Consider the following 19601-nt stretch of genomic DNA (forward strand, 5'->3'; position numbering starts at 1 on the left):
TTTTGTTACCAGCACGCTCCCTTTGTTCTAAATACCCGCTTGCCTTTGTTATAGTAACCTCACTGTGGGTTACTTAAGAATCTACAGACAAGAAAAACTTCCTTGTCTATTCACACCGGGATTAAATGCAGGAGGAAGGTCGTGTGGAATATATATATGTGTGTGCTTTTTTAAACATTTATTGTTCTTTTTGTAAGTTGGTAAGAAAAGACAAATGCACTGGATAAATAAAATCCACGAGAAGTACCGTGTCCAAGAGGTGTAAAATATCCCGAACCAAATACATTTATAAGCAAATATGTGAGCTGCACGCGTGAACACACATTCAGAATTACATAACACATAACACGAAATATATTTGAGAAAAGCCTCAAAAACACAGTGTGAAATATACTCAGATATGCTCTACTTCTTACAAATGTATTATTCGGACATTAGATGAGGGTGATAACCGCTCATATTCTGTTTGTTATGCTGTGACTATTGTCTCAAAACACGAGTATGGGCTGTTCTGGCAGTTTTATGTCTTATCTTTGGATATGGCGCTACTTAACCTTACACAGATAGCCTAGGCTGTTGCAGGCCTCTAATTAACCTTTAAAAACAAATCAGGCTTATCTGTTCTTACAAAAATGTTGCCTTTTAAAGACTATAATACTAAGAGAACAGTATTGATTATCGGAACCGCGGCCCAATACCGTCCATATAATTTAGTTCAGATAGTCTTTTAAGGGGGATTTTTTTTAACATGTGGAATGAGGACAGTGTGATTGGCCGTCGAGGTGTGGATCGACACTTTATAATATTAGTCTGACTGACTTTTTATCCTTGCATCGAATTTCTGTCTGTATTTCCGACTAGGCGTCATAAATCAATCTACGGAGCTCAATACTGGGAAGTTTCATTATCCCTGATAGATTTCAGATTGAGATTTTGAATGTTTACGCAGTTGATTACACGTGAGAGCAAATCCAACCTTCGGATTATTAGCTCCGCACTAAGGATGCATACCAGTTCTTCTCAAATCATCGTCGTCATTACTATTATTTTAATGTAGGACTAGAAAATCTGTGAACTCCTGCTTACTCGTCTAACCCCTTAGTTGGTGTAACTAGATCCTTTTACAGTCAGGCTTTCTGTCATTGCACTCTAGCGTAAACTGTTAAAAGCACACTGGATACTGCGTGGATCACTCTGTTTAATTCATAAAAAAATGTATTTGACCGTGAGTGGAAAGGTCTAAAGGAGCAAAGAGAACAGCATTGGGTAGAATTTAACTTCACGCAGTCTCATTCAGTTCATTTTCCCATTCCTTATCAGAATATAATTTTATGGTATACGCCAGTGTGGCAGAAAGTCTCTGTTATTTTTTATTAATGTTGTGTTTTCAGCCGCAATATCCCATCTAGTGCAAATCCCCACTTGTGCTTTCTTTTGGGGCAAAACATTACTTTTAAAGTCGAAATTACGCACACGCACGAGTTTACAATCGCTTTTACTCTGCGGACCACCTTAACAGCGTTTGTCCCGCCCTCAAGCTTTCCGTGTTCTCTGTGATTGGCTGAAATCTCGTGGATGGCAGTGGCTGTAGAAATGCAAAACTTGTTGCTGGTTCCTCTGGACTCGTTGATCTCACACAGCGCCAAGCGGTAGAGCGGACAGCGAGTGTATCTGTGAATCGCTCCCAAGTGCACTCAGACCACACCAGACAAAACTCGGTAAACGGAGGGGACGCACGCATCAGGATCGAGACGCACGGAAAGGACTTTGGGACCTGCGCCTCGCTGCAAAGCGCATGACCGACAGTGGGTGAAGGATGCTGTCAAGCCACTCCGTAGTTGTGGAGTGCGGGTAGCGCGCGCCGTGCTGCTCCTCCGGCTTTAGGTCGCATAAACAGACGCCCCGGTTCACCCGCGGCTGGGCTGGAGAGTCGTGTTTGTGGACTGTCCATCACACTGGACTTTTGGCTACATGCCTGCTTGGTCGTTTTTGATGTTTTGAAGGACGTCGGTGGGCAGTATTTATTTAAAGAAAGATTTTCTTCACTCAAAGCCTGGACTTTTTTCTCTCCCCCACCTTTATTTCCAGCATGGGACCTTATTCAGAAAGTCATTCTGGGACATTTGACATCAGATTGGAATAATGAATTAGCTGAGAGAAGCAGTTATTGCCCGTTTGATTGCTTCGAGTCCTCTGCGCTCACCCTTTAGTTTGTAAGCGAGCTGTATTTGTGCCATGTTCGCCCCGAAGAAATGCGCGCAGAAAACTTCGGAATGTCATAGGTCGCTCGTGTAGCAAGTTTACTAGACGGATTTTCTATTCGTTTGTTTAATCAAAAAGACTAGTGTGCTGCACGCATTCACACGGGAACAGGGACACAGTTTACGTGCGTATTTGGACACAGTCTGTCCCTTCTCTGCGTCCTTGGAGAAGTTGGATAAATATTCACAGCAATGAGAACCTATTTGGTGAGTTTTGACATTTAAATGAGATAAATTGTCATAATCAGTAGATTCAAAAAATATCTGAATAGTTCTTCTGTATCTTTTTTTCTTTTACTTTTTTTTTTCCTTTTGGGGACAGACGGAAAAATAGACAGTGTGCCGATGTCTGGCAAACTGGCCGTCATGTGGGATTGATTGCAGGGGAGTATGTTTGGGCTGGAGCAGTTTGGTTCTCAAATTAATAGCAGAAACCCTGGCCAGTCAGAGAGAAACATAAACCAACAGAGACTGAACATGGGCTCCCATTATAAAGGCCCCGGTTTTCATGCTGGAGGCCCGCCGGGAGCCGTGGAACCCGGCATGGGCCCTCTGAGCGAGCCGCAAATGCTCGGGCTCAATATGAACATGAATGGTGAGCAGTACGGTAGCTTTCACCCGCGGGGACACTCAGACATGCATGCAGGCAGTGGACTTCAGCAGCAGCAGGGGCAAGGACCAATGCATGGATTTTTTAACAACCAGCAACCTCATCAAGGACATCCTCACGGCCATCAACCCCACCCCCACCAACATCACCCCCATTTCGGTGGGAATTTTGGAGGGCCAGAGCCAGGGTCATCATGCCTGCATGGCGGCAGGCTGATGGGCTACAACAACAATAACGGCATGGGACCACAGCAGGGCTTTGGAGAAGGATTTGATCCTCTTGCTGAGGGACAGACGGGTGATGGCTTTCCCCAGCAGCAGCAACAGCAACCGCAGCAGCGGCCTGGTAACATGCCTGACTTTCAGCATCATGGCCCTCCAAGTGGGAACCACGCTGTCCCTGCTCCCTGTCTCCCCCTGGACCAGTCACCTAATAGAGCAGCATCCTTTCATGGTCTTCCTTCTTCCTCATCCTCTTCATCTGAGTCTCATGGTTTGGAACCTCGGCGGCTGCCAAACCAAGGAGCCGTAGAGGGATTAGAATATAACTTTCCAAGTGAACCTCCATCTGGACATTTTGATGTACCTGTATTCTCTCCTTCAGAATCAGAATCTCAGTTACCACATTTTGGGCCAGGAAGACCAGTTCCCGGTGGGAATTTCCCAGGGAACGCTGGCATGCCACGGACACCAGGTATGCCGGGCATCTCTAAGGGACACCAGCCACCACCCCAGCCCCAGCAGCCTCAGCACGGAGTGTTTTTTGAACGTTTTGGAAATGGCCGGAAAGTGCCCGTGGGAATGGAGCCTGGGGTCAATCCAAGACATCCTCTCATCCAGCAACAACAACAGGCTGGCTTGATAGCCAGACAGAACTCATGCCCCCCTGGCCTCCCTCGACCCCCTCAGGCTGAGCCCGGCACTACTAACCCTAACATTCTGGATGGAGGGGTCATGATGCCTGGCCAACACAACCAGTTTGAATATCCCATTCACAGACTGGAAAACAGGGGCCTGCACCCCTATGGGGACCCCATGTTTAATATGCAACAGCCAGCTCCTCCTCCCTCCCAACAGCCTGCAAATCAGAGGCTCCAACACTTTGACTCTCCTTATATGAACATGGCGAAAAGGCCTAGATTTGACTTTCCTAATGCACATGGCGGCGAGGGCTGGTGTGGCGGTATGGACAACCACCTCTCTCCATCTGCCTACCCTGGCCTTCCTGGAGAGTTCACCCCACCCGTGAATGAAGGTTTTGGACCAGGTCCGCTGCAGCATCCAGGGCCCGAGCAGCAGTCTCTGCAGCAGCGCCAGAATGCAGCTATGATGATAAAGCAGATGGCCTCTCGCAACCAACAGCAAAGAATGAGGCAGCCGAGTCTACAGCAGTTGGGTCACCATGGCGATGTACCTCCAGGCCCAATGGTTCACGGAGGCCCAGTCGGGAGCATGCCTCATCCTGGCTTTGACAGGGAGAATAGTGGCAGGATGCCCAACATTGATGGGCAAAATCCTCATGTAACTCAGGAGAACTCCTGGTTTCAGGGGTCCCACCCACCAGGAGAAATGATGTCACGGCGTATGGGTGGAGCGGGTAATGAGTCAGGGCCTCATGACATGGGGCTCCAACAGAACGGCGCTGGGATAATGTTTAGGCCGGGCATCGGCATGCAGGAGCCCATGAGAATACCAGGAGATGGACATGTGCAGAACCTTCATTCCCCAGGCATGCACTCACAGTTCAGTGGCAACATGGGCAACCTCACACAAATGCAGTCTCCGGGAGCAGGAGCAGGACATCCAAATGCACCAGCAGAGAGACGGCCAGCTGACTTCCCTGCACCTTCAATGGGTGCACAGCCAGCTTTTCCCTATGGGGGGGCTAACCGTCAGGGGCCGGCTCACAGTGCTCCCCAGGGGGTGAGCACCTCACCTGGCAACTACCCTCCTCAGTCTGAGTTCCCCTCGGGCCAGCGGTCGTCTGTTAGTAAGCTTGGAAATCTGTCCCTCGGGAACTTCAGCAAAACCAGCTCTAAAGACAGTGTTTTCGGCCAGAGCTGCCTAGCGGCCCTTTCCACAGCCTGCCAGAACATGATCGCTAGCCTAGGGGCCCCCAATCTTAACGTAACATTCAACAAGAAGAACCAAAACGAGGGCAAGCGAAAACTGAGTCAGACTGAGCAGGACATTAATAGCAGCACATCTAATGGGACTGGCAGTGCTGGTCCTGAATATTTTCAGAGCAGCACTTCCCAGAACAGCCAGATGCCTGGCACTGGGAATAGCAACTCTAAGCCTGCAAGTCAAAGCCAGACGGTGCAGGGGGAAGCCAGTGCCCTCTCCCCAAATTACAACATGGACGCTACCCCGTGCAGTGAGGGGAAGGCAACAACAGGGAGTGGGAGAGGGAGAGGGAGGAGAAAAAGAGACAGTGGACATGTGAGCCCTGGAATTTTTTTTTCCTCTGATAATAGTAACCCTGTTGTAAGTCCAGGCCAGCAGACCCCCTCGGCTGGCGTTGGGGAGAGGGGTGGGGGCACGCCCCATGAGAAACAACTCCAATCGCCCTCTTGGGGGAAAGGAGGTGACCTAATGTTGGGGGACCAGGCTGACCTTATGTCTTCTTTAGACAGTGGCATTCAAAGTGTTGCCAAGTCTGACAGCAGCTCACCAAGAGTGGACTTTTCTGAAGATGTCAGCACCCACTATGGCAATGAGGATGAGGTGTCCTCCAGCTCAGATGCAGGAGGGGCCTCAGCCAGCAAACCTAATCGCAGCCCTATAATCAACGGCTCACCCAAAATGCAGAGGAGTGACCACGGGTTGATAAATGGACAAAAGCCCCTTGGCATGGGCATTAACAATCATACTACCTCGACGCCAGACACCTATGGACTGAATGCTGGTGTGGGCACAGGGGCCAGTGGGGTCAGCCACCCGGGCACTCCTGGGGTGGAACAGGTACGCACCCCATCCAGCACCTCTGGCCAGGAAGAAATCCATCCTCTGGAGATTCTGCAGGCCCAAATCCAGCTACAGCGGCAGCAATTCAGTATCTCTGAAGACCAGCCCTTGGCCATGAAGACAGGCAAAAAGAATGGCGACTGTCCCTCACAGAACGGAGACAATGAGCTGGCGAGCTGCAGCCCGGATGCTGGGAAGGGCTCAATGGGCACTATTGACCTTGACACCCTCATGGCAGAGCAGCACGCCACCTGGTACGTGCCCAGTGACAAGGTTATGATGGACGGGTCAGAGGATGACAAGGCCACGGGACCCTGGGAAAAAAATAAGAGCCAGAACAGCAGTAAAGAAGGTAAATGAAACAGTCTCTTTCTTTAAGTTTTAATTAATCTCTCTCACCCTCGTCACAGTCTCTCTCATACGCCACTCACATTACATCAGCAGCTCATGCTCATGCAAATGAACAGATTTTCTTTCTTAAATGTCATTTATTTATTTTCAAAATCTGAAATGCAGTGATAACAGCACCAGTATAAATATGTAAAATAATCAGGTGACACTTACAAGAGAAAACATTTTGTCCACATTGCGCAGGCAGAAAGCAGCGTCTCCGTTTACTGGGGCCTTTGGGTTTTAGAGGTCTAACGTTTATAGGAGGATACTACATTTAATAGTAGAGCCATTCATAGTCTTGAAAAGAGAGAAAGACAAAGAAAAAATATTTTCTTTTTTGAATTGGGTCTGTAGTACGAAATGTAAAAAACAAAAACAACACACACACACACGCGAGTATATATCTATATATAAACCGAAATAACAATAAGCAAAATAAACTTGCATTCATGCAAAGTATTTTATAGGGTTCTTCAGTCCAGAGGCACTTCAAAAGAACAGCTCAAGAAAAGTAAACATTTCCTGTGGCTCTTTATCTCGGTTTTCAGGGTGAACAACTACATTGTAAGATTAATAGCTTTCTGAGGATATGCGTTTTCGCAGCGGGGTTTCCCCCTCGCCTTGTTACGTGTTTGTTTTTGTTATTACCATGAGATAATACTGAGCTGCTGAAAGAGGATTTTTTTTAAACATTTGTTGGACATGAGATTAGACAGCATGGTGATATTAATGCCATTCATTTTCAGTTTTGTTTTACGTGGGAAATGGAAATGGCGAAAAAGATGAAAGAGTTAAATGCTTTTTTTAATTGTTAAATGTTTGTTTCGTCTTGATCCCTGTCCCTTTTGAATAATGTAAAATAATTGTCTCACACAGTCAAAGTATAAATATTTTTACTATTTACAGCACATTATTTTGGTTGTTTTGTTTTTGAATGAAATTGGAAAAAGAAACTGACTCTAAGGCACAGAATTAGTTTTTTAAACTGCAGTCTGCAGACGTGGTTTATGGATACAATGCGATTTATCTTCTTTATTATTATTATTATTATTATTATTATTATTATTATTATTAATATTAATATTTCATTATTATTATTATTTTTTTGTATTTTTAGTGGCTCTAAATAAATAAAATGCAGACAAACCAATATACTATTTAGCTGTTAGAGCCATGATAATGATAATAATAATAATGAAATTAATAATATTAATAAATTACATTTATTTTAAAAACCTAAATTTATGATGCTTCAATATGATTTGTCATTACGTGCTTTAGTCATAATGACATCGTTTTTGGAGCGTAACTGCATCATTAAGACAAGCTTTGTGTATTATAATATGCTACTTTAATTATTGGTGTTATATTTATTGCTTCTTTTTACTTGTCTCTTCATTCTCATTTTATTTCCCTTTTCCTTTTCGCGTGGGTTCTTTAGTCGCTCATTTCAAACCACAGCGTTGTACGGAGGCGTCTGTCGGTGTTAGCAGACGGACAAGCTTTTAAATGGTTGAACAGTGGTGGGTTTGCGCTGAAAGGCCCCTGCGTCTTTTGATATATAATAATAATATGGATAGGTTATATAATTGCGCGAGTGGCTTCGCGCGTCTCGAACGCCTCTTTGTTCTGATCGGCGCGAGCGCAGAGAGAGGGGCGGGGACGCGCATCGCGCGGACTCTGGAGTCCAGGCACACTTGTTTATGAGACTGAGCACAGGACGTCTCGCTGTAGCAGTGGTGGCATTACATCTAAAAAGCACTCTGACTCACCATTTAGGTTTTTTTGTGTTCACCCGGTCATAAAGTAACTGTAACAAGCGGTGTGCTGCATATTAATGTGATCCACAATCAGCCAAACTGGTGCATTTCTGCTCACCTATCCCTGTGCTTCCTCATAATTAAAGAGGCTTCTGTTGTCAGAGATGTATAAATGGTAACTCATTTTGGTTATAATTACTGAGCAAATCTAACAATGATGAGCAGTCAGCCACACTCATCCTGCTGCATTTACTATTTTAATTCCTCTGGGGCTGATGGCACATTTAAAAAAAATTTTAATAGGCAAAAATCAGTAATTTAAGGCAGAATAGTCCTCCTCTCCTCTCCTCCCTCTCCTCCTCTTCTCTCCTTTCCTCTTTCAGCCCTCCCTGCATGGACACAAGGCATGCAGCTCTGGAGCGATCGATAGCTAGTTAGCACAAATCACGGCTCCTGACAGTTTCTCATTTGAGTGCTTCAGACAGCAAAGATGAAAAAAGGGTGGAGGTGTATTTGAGAGGGGGGAGGGGGATTTTAAGATTGAATCTGATGCTTAGGCTACACAGAAGGGAGCAAAATAACATAATAATTTAAGATAAATCATAGCCCACAGTGTAGTTCCATAACATCCCACAGGCTTTTCACACTGCAAAAAATATCCATCTCCACCACTGAGTCGAGTTATAAGTCCTCAGCCTTGTAAACAAAAATCTGCCACTGGCAAGATAATGCCAGTGACACTAATGTAAAATAAATCAAGGCGATTCTTTAGTCCATTAGGCTTAACGAAATTTAACTGGGTCATAGAAAAATGACCATTTTAATTACAAAGAACTTAATTTGTGTAATTCCAGTAAAAATGATTCTTCCTCACGTATCTGGACATTTTAATGAATGTTCAAAGATGACATGACTTGTTAAGATATTTCTATGCTGTGGAACTATAACCGTCATGTGAGTCGTACATGCTGGCTAAAAAGAAGTGCAGCCATGTTACATTTTTTTTTTCCTTGCAGGTCAAATAGTTCTCTGACCCCTTCCAAAAAACCACACTTCTTTCCTCACCACAGCATGTACACACAGCACATGTCTTAGTATTTGTTTAGAATTATGCATAGATTCTTTTTATTCTTGTGTCAGATCAATAACTTCAGTAATGATGAACAGTAATAGATAAAAGCCTTGTTTTAAAGGTGAAAAAAATGCTTTGAAATTTAGTTCAGTTGTCTGGCGCTCATCTTTTCAGAGAATGTATCTCTATATGAAAAATGGCTTATTTCTAGATAAACGTGAGGCTTTGTGCTCAAAGTGTTTTTACTCAGTTGTGTCAAGAAATTTACCTTGAGAAGTGGACCAGGGCAATCAGCAGGCTGTGTGTACTTTGGATATCTGTATCTGATGAGGTGAGAATGACCAGCGTTGGGGGTCAAGGATCACTTTAGTTCCTTTGAAGTTGAAGCTTTTCAATCTTGATCACCATTTCACTCAAATGTAAAGTAGGGAAGTGTAGAATAATTGCTGTTGTCGTGTGTATTTGTCTTTCAGGAGGATTTCAGGAGCTATATATCTTGCTATGCTTTAAATAAGCCCCAGTGCTGATATTTACAAGCAGTGTGTAACTTACTGGATGCTTGAGTATGCAGATAAAAGCTAAACTGTGCTTATAGGAACTTTATTCTGAGTGCTGATATCTGTGCATCCCGGCTCGCATCTCTGTGGTCTCTTTGTGCCTGTTAAAGTGATGCGTGTGGCAGTAATGTCCCCCACTGGACCCCATACTTGGCCTCCTATCTAAGTGACGTTGTGCAGCGCAAGTCTTTCGCCCAGGCACAGCAATACCAGTTGCAGAGTCTGGTGTGCTGCTCGGCTTACCCGAACTCTCAAGGAGGTTTAGCAAGGAGGAAGAAGTTTTTAGGTGTACACGATCAACTTTCCTATGTCAGTTAATGTTATTTCTCCTTTTTCTAAAAGCATTTTTTTTACGCTCTTCCTCTTCCCTTCTCTTCTGTATATCTTTGCCAGAAGCTGACCGCTCATTTGGAAAGTCGTGCATAGTCAAGATAACAGGCGAGCAGCAGGCGTAGGAAGTGATTCAGTTATTTTTATTTTTACTTTTCACTGTTTTTTTTTTTTTTTTTTGCCCCGTACACAGTTTTTTTTTTCACACTTCACAGTTGACCTCCTAGAATAGTTTTCACTCTTCACGCTCAGTAATCAGTCCTTAAACAGCTTTAATAATGATCAAATCTGTCACTCTGACTTTGACAGCTTTGAAAAGAAGAAGCTTTCGTCTTTATCACACCTACGAGAAAGTACTTAAAGCACAAAAAAGGAGGCTGTATTGATAGCATGGAGAACAATCCTGCGAGACTACCTGGCTTTGACATTTCGGTACGACAACAGCTCCTCAAATCACGCCAGTAATTTGTGCTTCCTTTTTCTAAAATAGAAGAAAGTGATTGGCACGTGCTTGAAATGTGGAGGGGGGAGGGGAAAAAACAGCTTGGGGCAGTCTGTGTTCTTTACCTGTCATTACAAGGTGTTTTATATCGACTTTTTTTTTTCTCCCAACAACACACATCCACCGCACACTTCTGCACTTCATCATTATGATAATCATAGCAATTAGCATTGTTAATATTGTTTTCCGAAAGTCATAATTCATCTTCCAGTGACTACTTCAAGCTGACTTGGTTATTGACAGGTTCATCCAAGCTGCAAAGGACGGTTAGTTTTTAGCAGCACAGATGTATTAATGCAAGAAAAGGGCAACACTTGAAAAAGTGTCTGTAGTGTGGACATAAAAAAAACAAACAAACAATATGCATTAAAATATTTTAATGTCAAATTTTCTTTTACTCCTTTAGCGTGTGTGTGTGTGTGTGTGTGTGTGTGTGTGTGTGTGCGTGCGCGCACTGGCACTGCAACTTGCATATGCATTTGCCTGCTGTGGACATAAAGTTTGATTTATTTCGACTCAGTGTCATGCCCACGGCTTCAGCCTCAGATCTCAGGTGTCTCTCCCGTTGGAGCGCGTGCACAGTGATTCCTAACAAAACATTTAAGAGTATTTACTCTGAGTGTAAAGTATACAGTATCGAAATGCATCCGTCTTTATATTTAAAGCATCTAGATTTAAGACAGTTTCTGTTTGCGTGTGACATGTTCCTTGGGATCTTTGCAAGACAGTCAAAGGAAGCCTATTAAAGACACGTGCTGGTGACTGATGAAGAGAGAGTGAGAGAAAAAGACGAACCAAAGTGTCAAGACTTTTTTTTGCGTTGCTGGAGTTTCAACTCTTCAAAATAGAACCTGCATCCGGTGTTTTGTTTTCCCTGGGGAAAGGTGTTAGAATAAAATGAAACTTGTCTCAGCATGTGGTAAATATTCTCCTTGGAAGCAGCAAGGAATGGAAAGCTGATTATACCTAGGCGATGCACAGAGGGAGGAGTTCCAAGCATTTGAATGTGGGTGCAAGTGGCAAGCCTCCAAAAATGTCCACGTGTCTTGTTTAGCGACACAGGGGTCCAAAGAAGACAGACGCATTTCAAAAAAACCAAACCCCAAAAATCAGTTTGATACAAAGGTCCCGAAAGATGTCCTGGGTTCATGTATTCACTGTTAGTCAAGTGCAGCTTTTTAAAAAGTGTGTGTGTGTGTTTTTACTTTCTTTTTTCCAGAGGTGTAGATGTTGTCATGCTGCCAGGAGCGGTTATGTTATGTGCCATACAGGTAGTCGTCAGGCAGTGTTTAATTTGTATTGTGGAACTGACAAATGAGTTATGACACTGGAGCTGTTTCTCTTGGGAGACAGAAGTAGAAACCGATGGCGGGCAAGAGAAACTAAGAGAGATAGAGAGAAGTTTTGTGTGTGTGTGTGTGTGTGTGTTTTATTTTTTTCCCCTTAAAAGAACATCTGTGGTTTCGCTCACGAGGTGAGTGAGGAGGTAATAGCTACCATTTGCATTTATGGAAGAGAAAATAATTCAATTTTTCCATCACTTTCATGCACCACAACCATTGTTCATTCTAGTCTGTGTGTAGGAGTTTTTGTTTTTTTTCCCCAGTGTAGCTGTGTATCTATAGCTCTTCAAATATGTCTGTCCATAAAACTGTCCCTACTTAACACCAATTAGAAAAATACTAAATAAACAGTATAATATTCTATATTTTACTCCTTACACTGTACATGTTGATTTGGGTTTTCTTTGTTTTGTTTTTGTGTGTGTGGCAGGTTGTGGTGAAAAATGAAATTAGGCACATTATTGTTTTAGCTCGAAACAAAAACCAAAGGCATGAGAAACATCTTTGAGTAGCCTTTGTTTTCATGTGTGCGCGAACCCTTCCGAAAAGACCGAAGCACGCAGTACTGTGCTGTGAAACAAAATAGAGACAGTGAAGTAGATCAATATGTCACTGACTTGGATGACATGTTGGACAGGTCCCGGACATGGTTGTGAGTTATGAAAGAGGCATTAAATCACTTCCCGTGTTCTGATTTGTGTCTGGTTTACTAAGCGCTTCTTGTGGCCAGAGGCAGAGGTGTGCGTGTGTGTGTGCGTGCGTTTGTGTGGGTATGAGTTTGAGGAGATGGCAATGGGTGTGTTGTTGGTGAGAAGGTAACAAATGCTGGGGGCAGAGCCTGCCTGGGCAAGTTTTTCTCTCTCTCTTTTTTTTCCCCCCCACTTTATGTTTCAGGCCAGAGAACAGAGAGGAAATTCAAACCAAAATAACCTCTGTGCCCTTGCCTGAGAAATGTGCCCCTGCTCCCCGCAGATATCCTCTCTGCTCTGAGGGAAAGGTCACACTTCGGCAGTTGGGTGGAGATGAGGGGGAGTTTGCAGGCATGGATACCTGGGACAGTACCTTTGTTAGCCCCACTGATCTTTATTAAGGCTTGACTCAACATATTTCTTTGTTTTTAGGGATATTATTTGGCTTAGCCGCTTCAGATCATTTTTGGCATGTTCTGAGGTTTCACTGAAACCATATAATGAAGATTGCAAAGTGTTCTGCTCATCTTTGCTTATGTCTGACTCCTGAAGAGATGCAAAACTTTTACTCTTGCACGTCTTTTCCTGTGGCTTTTTCTCTGTGGATTGTAACGGGTGTTTTGTGCTGACAAAGACAGACTCCTCACACAACACCATAGTGTTAGTTGTTATGCTAAAGGAATCTGACCTGATGTCAAACACTGTCATAGGAGCGGAGGCCTTTGGGTGTTTTTTTTTTTTCTTCTTTTCGCAGTGAGTGGAGCATTCTGATTGGTCTGGTTTGTGTTCAGAGAGGATGGGGTCACGGCCTCAGGAGCGTGAGGTTAAAGGTGAAGTGTCGTCATGGAAGTCTAGAGCTCGGGATTTAAAAAAACAAAACAAAAAAGGGGGGGGAGGGGGTTGCACATGCGTGTGCCGCATGAGATCCCGAGTCCTGGGAAATGTGTGTGATGGAGGCTTTTTGTAGATTCAAATATGTGGCATGCATTGATTTTTATTTATTTTTCTTTCCTTCTATCAGTTAATTTAAAAAAAACATGCAATACGTGCGTCAGTCGTCATTATTTTTAAGAGTAAGTGAAAAAAATGAATTGCCGCTGTAATACTTATTATTTAATGGGTGGAGGATACAGACTCGGAGCAGCCATTGTTTATCTTCCTGCGTTGCTTCGGGTGTGTTGAGTGTGTGCGGCATGACATGTAAACCCGTGTCAGGCCGTCAGCTCCCAGACACATTGGTGTCATCCAGACAACCAGAGCTGTGCGCTGTGCTCCCTGCCTTCATGGCATTCGAGCTCTACTCATCTCTGTAAATTGTTTCTGGCTGTGTCTGTGAGACAGCTCCACAACCCTGCTGCTGCTGTGCCTGCATGTCTGTGTGTGTGTGTGTGTGTGTGGGAGCATCATCACCAGGTACCAAATAAAAATGTACTGCACTTGGGGTAAGAGATATGGTGATATAAGAGCATCACGTTAAATTCAGTGCCTACTTAACACATCACTTTGGTAATCTTTTGTGGCTGTAATGTGGTTAAGGATATTTAGGTGTATTTGTGGCTCGGCGCAGCTGCTTGTGCCGTTTCCGTTTTATTAGGTATTTTCCCCGCGTGCTTGTTGAAGCTAAGCACTTGTTCTCTTCAGATGAATTGGCTATTATTGAGATATTACCGTGGATATGAATTCTACCTTCGTCAGTGAACAACCCTAACAAGATAGATCTTATTGGGGGGGGGGGTAGAAGAAAAAAAAAGATTCTCCTGCTTGTAAAATGTCATGGTGATTTGGGATTTGGTCTGGTGTGATTTAGAATTTCACACCGTCGTTTCCACCTTTTGAACAAATCCGTCGGCATGGATAATGCTTGCGATTTAAATGTAGTGTCAGGATTTTTTTTTTTTACCCCCCTCAACCCATAAAATCACAGTCTCTCTCATACTGACTAATATATTTGATCATGTGGTGGTCAAGTGTTTGTGTGTTGGATTTTGCATATGTTTTTAATGCTAAATGGCAATCACCCCATTTTTTTCCTCCTGTGTTTAGTAGTATTTTTAAAGCATTTCTTATGCTTGTATATGTGTAAAATAAACTGTGAGAATATGAAAAGGATGCATTTATGTTTGTGGGAAATATTCATTTTGTTGTATTAGACTATGCATACATTTTTTTGTTAGTGTATTTTCCACCTTTTTCCTTGTGTCGAAGCTGAGTAATATGTGTAGCTGGGTTCGTGTGTGTGTCTTTCTGCGTGCACGTCCGTATGTAGTCAGGCGTATGTGTGTGCACGTGGAGCAGCAGCTGAGGGCTTGTGTGAGTATGGCAGTGGCAGCAGCGGTTGGTGTGTGTGTGTGTGGTTTTTTTTTTTTTTTTGGTTTTTTTTTTTTGGGTGCGTGTGTTGTCAGTTTGCTGTGTGTCAGCAGTGAGCCACGGGAACGCTTGGCTGCCTATTCAGGCCGGTGCGGACCCTGCTGTGCCCAGCTAGCATGAGCTGCTGGCGGGTGCTGGAGGGCACAGTGCTGGGAAGAGGGAGTGTGAGTGGTTACGGTGGAGAGGGGGGGGCGATACTGGCAGGGGGTTGGGGATCAGCCGTGCTGAGGTGTATGACTGGACCCTCTGGCAAATGTGAGATCTTGTCACAACCGCCACCAACACCGCTCTAAATCCTCATTTCTCCCTTACCCCCTGCACCCTCAGCCTCCACTTACACCACGTCTGTAGTCCTTGGGAGGGAGATGGAGACAGAGAGACAGAGAGAAGAGCTCACAGAGACCGGCAGTCAGAGATGCAGATGAAATGGAGAACAACGGGGAGGCTTGGCTGCCTGACCTTTCACCAAATCCCCCCACTTTTCCATTCCAGTGGTCGCAGCCCAGACGGGCTGGGGGGCAAGCCCGCCTGAGCGCCTGCATGTCTTCCTGCCTTTCTTGGTTGTCCTAGCTGCATGGTCTTATCTAGTCTAGCTCGGCCTTCTCTCTGCCTGCATAAAATCGCTGCTGCCTAAGCCTTTTATGAGGGCAGAGAGGAAGGGAGATGGAAATGGTAAGCAAAGCGAAAATAAAACATGGTTAAGAAGCAAAGGAGGATGAGCAAAAAGAGAACACAGGGTAAGGGATGAGAAAGGGGCTGGCGCGATGCTTCTCTTTTCTCCTAGGTGAGCGCTAGCCTGACTGGTGCGTTGTGATCTGCAGCCTCTGTGCCCAGACTGTCGTCTATCACAGCCTCTCCTTTCTCTGACGCATGTAACTCAGCTTGTCAGCGCTGTTTTCCACCTGTCTCTACACTCAGACATCTAGTTGTCCCTGCACCTCAAAGGTCTTCGTCTTCGTGCAGCACACCGATCCGTTTCAACCATCCGCACAGAGTATGTTTTGTGTGGGGAGGAGATGGGAGATTAATCGGACTGATTTAAGTGAAGGATCCTTAACATCTTTATACGCATTTTCTCTTTGCTCTGGGCTCGCTTGGAGGCAGAGCCCAAAACACAGGATGCAACACTTGTGTCATAACACCTAGCCCTAGCACTAACTCTTTGCTAGTGTTTCTCTTATTTTAGTTTTTTATGTGCCTGCTTCCCAACTTTTCCTTATTTCTGGCCTCTTTTCTCTCTGATTGCTACAGTCTGCATCTTGGCAGATATGTTTGATGAATTGTGATGTGCCACATTTAAAAAAATAAATAAAAAAATCTTCTCCTGGCTAATTTTTCCACTGAACAGAACACAAGGCTTTTTGCAACCATTTATTATGACGCTTCACACATTGGTGACACAGGGTCGATGCTGGGGCATGATCATTATACCAGTAAATTGGGTCAAGCGGGGCTAAAGGACAGGTGTCTCGGTACTCTCTGGCCCACTGACCAGAGGTCATTAGGAGGGTTCCACATTTGCATGCCTGGTCGCAGCCAAAATATATGCGCTTACATTTAACGTACGCCCGTGTTTTCACGTGTTTATATCAGGCGACAGGAGGCGGATGCGAGGAGAGGGGAGCTTTTGCTTGTATCCTCCTATTCGGGTCTTATTGATGGGTGGTGGAATAATGTTGAATTAATTTCACAGTGCAGATTTAGAGTGGGATGTGAAGATGACACTTGTTTAATTAAAAGTGTGTACTTTAAATGGTTCGTCTGAATCAGAGAATGCCAACTGCTTGAAGTTGTTTTTTCCATTTTTCTGCTGTCTTAATTAACCGCTTCCTCTCTGTTGTTGTCTGTCTGCAGAATCTGAGCTCACCCAGAGTAAGCCTGGAGCTGGAGCCCCTGGGGCTGTAGGAGGTGGGAGCAGTGGAGGAACCCACCTGCAGTGCCTGTCTGTCCACTGCACAGACGAGCTCGGGGACAGTAAAGGCCGAGGGGGGCCCGTCTCGTCGTGGCGCTCTCTCCACTCTGATATCTCAAACCGATTTGGGACGTTTGTGGCGGCACTAACTTGAGGGGGGGAAAAGAAGAGAAGAAGACGATGACCCAGCAGGACGAATTAAAGAAGATCAGAAAATATCAAGAAAGAGAGATTCAGAGACATTTAACCACGATAAGGATGCGACTATGTTAATTTGTGGATGGAACGACTGTGTGCCGCTCTTGCCTGTTCAGGGAGAGAAAGACATTTACACTCACAAATGGAACACAAATACAGCTACACACACGCACACGTGCACGCACACAAACACACGCACACACACGCACACACACATGCTCACAGACACTCGAACACCATGTTTTGTTTTCTGATACATGCAGTCACACTTAAGAAAACTGCTGGACAATAACAGCACGGGGCTCTACTCGACGATGCCCACATCTGGAAAACCTCAAATCATTTATTTTTCTTTTCTTTTCTCGGTTGAAGAAAAATAAGAAATGTTAAAGGAGGAGAACGCAAAAACGAGAAGCATAAGGAGAGAGGTGAAGTTGTCATTGGCTTTGATTGTATACCAGTGTTTAGTCTTATGACTTATATTACTACCTGTTCTTAAACTTAGCTAAGATTGCCTTTGTAATGTGTATGGCAACTTCGGCATATGTCAGTCAAAACTCCCCCCCCCCCCCCCCCCCCCAAATAATAAAATAAAATCCTGGCCTTTCACTCCTGTATTACAATTAAATATGGCCCAGTGGTTCAGAAACACCCCAAATACTAAAAAGGAGAACGAGAGGAAGGCGGGATTACGCTTGAATGTAACTCAGCAATTTTCCTTGTGAACACAAAGTTGTTCCTCTTTGTCAACGCGAAATTTAACCTTTATCGTTTGCTGCTCTAAATCATAAGGTTTGTTGTAGCTCTCTATTATTTGCATTTCTGAGAATGTCTTTCCCTCATTCTATTCTATTCTATACTTTTTTCTGCTTTTCTCTTCTGTAGATCTTGTGAGCTCAACCACTTGTATACAACTCAGCCAATGAAAACTAAAAGAAGGGGGAAAAAATGGAGGTCAAGGGATTGATAAATAAGGGAATTGAAAAAAAGATTATTGGTATTGCACATGTATAATAAGAGAAAATTTGCTGTGTGTTAGGCAATCTTGTAATCTTTAAATAAAGCTTCTGTTGAATTTGAATTTCTCAAACAATAGATGGAGGACTGTGACGGCAATTTAAAAACTGATTTTTTTGTTTCCTTTTTTTAATAATATGTAAAGTGCAGTCGTCTGTTTTCCTGCATATTGTATATATCTGTATATGTTTTATTGAGTAACTGAATAACAATAAATATGACGTTAAAGGTGGCCTTGGTGTTTTCATTTTGTTTGTTTTTTCTAAGAGTAACCCCCCCCCACACACACACTAAATACAAGGACAAGGTAAACACAGATTGTCTATTTAATGAATAATAAATACTGTGAAATACCGTGTGCGTATTCTGAAGATCAGGGAAATCTAGAGTATATTCCAAGCGACAGATGTGACAGGAAAGTTGTGGACTGATACATAACACCTGACAAGCGTGCTGGAACTGGTGTCATATTAATGCCTGAAGCAGGCGCATGAGAAATGCTGGAAAATGTGGCTTCCTGGTGGATTTAGAAGCCGAGACAATTCATTTCATGTATACTTGCTTACGACATGTGTTGCATTTTATTCCCTCAACTTCCCTGACATCTTTGCTCCCATCCTCTAATACATCTCTAATAAATCAGCAGTGATGACAATAAAAAAAAAGAAAAACAATAAAATTAGTTCTTGATACAAATAATGTTAAAAGGCATATAACTGAAACAGAAATGTAAATTAATAAATCAGTTATTCTCCAATTTTCTGTCTCACTACTTCCAGCAGCCTCAGCATGCGCGCGCGCACGCACGCACGCACACACACCCTTTTCCACTCCCCAGACCCTCTTTGGCTCACCTACTCTTTATTGGCCATCTGCATGGATGCTTAATGCTAATCAATAACTCCCCTGTGTGCCAGCTCTGAGGTGGAGACGTCAATGCTACCTAACAGGACCAGCGATCAACCTTCATCACTGCGGTCTAGGATACGCACACACACAAAGTGGAGCTCCCTCCAGGACCCTGTCTGTGTCATTCAGGTGTGTTTGTGCTTGCTGCTGTACTTGGCGCCTGCTGTGTAGGATTGCACAGCCTGTTGTGAGCGTGAAGCACAGAGAGCTGCAGCGTTAGCAAACAGCAGAGACTGGTTATGTGAGGGACTGTCATATAAGTCGGGAGTGCCTGTTTAGGGCGGGAGAATAACTGTGAGTGTGAGATAGATGGGGAATAAATGCTGATCGTTCTGTTCACTATAAAACTTAAGGTGGAGATTGTCTGGTTTTAATACTCCAACACGTTTATTTGCCTTAGCGCGACGCGGAGTGCGCATTGTAAGCATTTAATCTCTCCAAGCATGCAGTGCATTTGTTCATAATAAGGCAGTTTTGTGTGTCACGTGTCTATTCTCACAGAACATTTTGTACAAAAGGACAACAGGTTCAAAGTCGTGGATGACACTGGTTAGACTAGTAAAATGCAATAGAGCTGACAGGAGTGAGTCACTTAAATCAAAAGGCATGTCTCTTTTTAGGGATAGACTGGGTGTCTGCTTACTGATCAAAACAGGTTCAAGTGCTTTTTATTGTCGGCTAAATCTAGGCTATGCTTAGGCATTGTGTTTGCTCA

The 19601-nt window shown here is 44.0% G+C and overlaps 1 protein-coding gene across 2 annotated transcripts; it reads left to right on the forward strand.

The window, feature by feature from the left end:
- Positions 1-1620: 1620 nt before the first annotated feature.
- On the forward strand, positions 1621-18209 carry mn1b (MN1 proto-oncogene, transcriptional regulator b). Of its 2 annotated transcripts, XM_026187473.2 has the most exons (3): positions 1621-2468; positions 2584-6189; positions 16705-18209. In XM_026187473.2, exons 2-3 carry the CDS (start codon positions 2652-2654, stop codon positions 16914-16916), a joined length of 3750 nt encoding a protein of 1249 aa, XP_026043258.1. In that variant the 5' UTR covers positions 1621-2468; positions 2584-2651; the 3' UTR covers positions 16917-18209. The 2 variants fall into 2 exon arrangements, with proteins under 2 accessions (XP_026043258.1, XP_026043257.1); XM_026187472.2 differs by lacking the exon at positions 1621-2468 and having other exon boundaries at positions 2475-6189.
- The last annotated feature ends 1392 nt before the right edge of the window (positions 18210-19601 follow it).

The sequence above is a fragment of the Astatotilapia calliptera genome, chromosome 12 (genome assembly GCF_964374335.1).
Source record: "Astatotilapia calliptera chromosome 12, fAstCal68.1, whole genome shotgun sequence".
NCBI lineage: Eukaryota > Metazoa > Chordata > Actinopteri > Cichliformes > Cichlidae > Astatotilapia > Astatotilapia calliptera.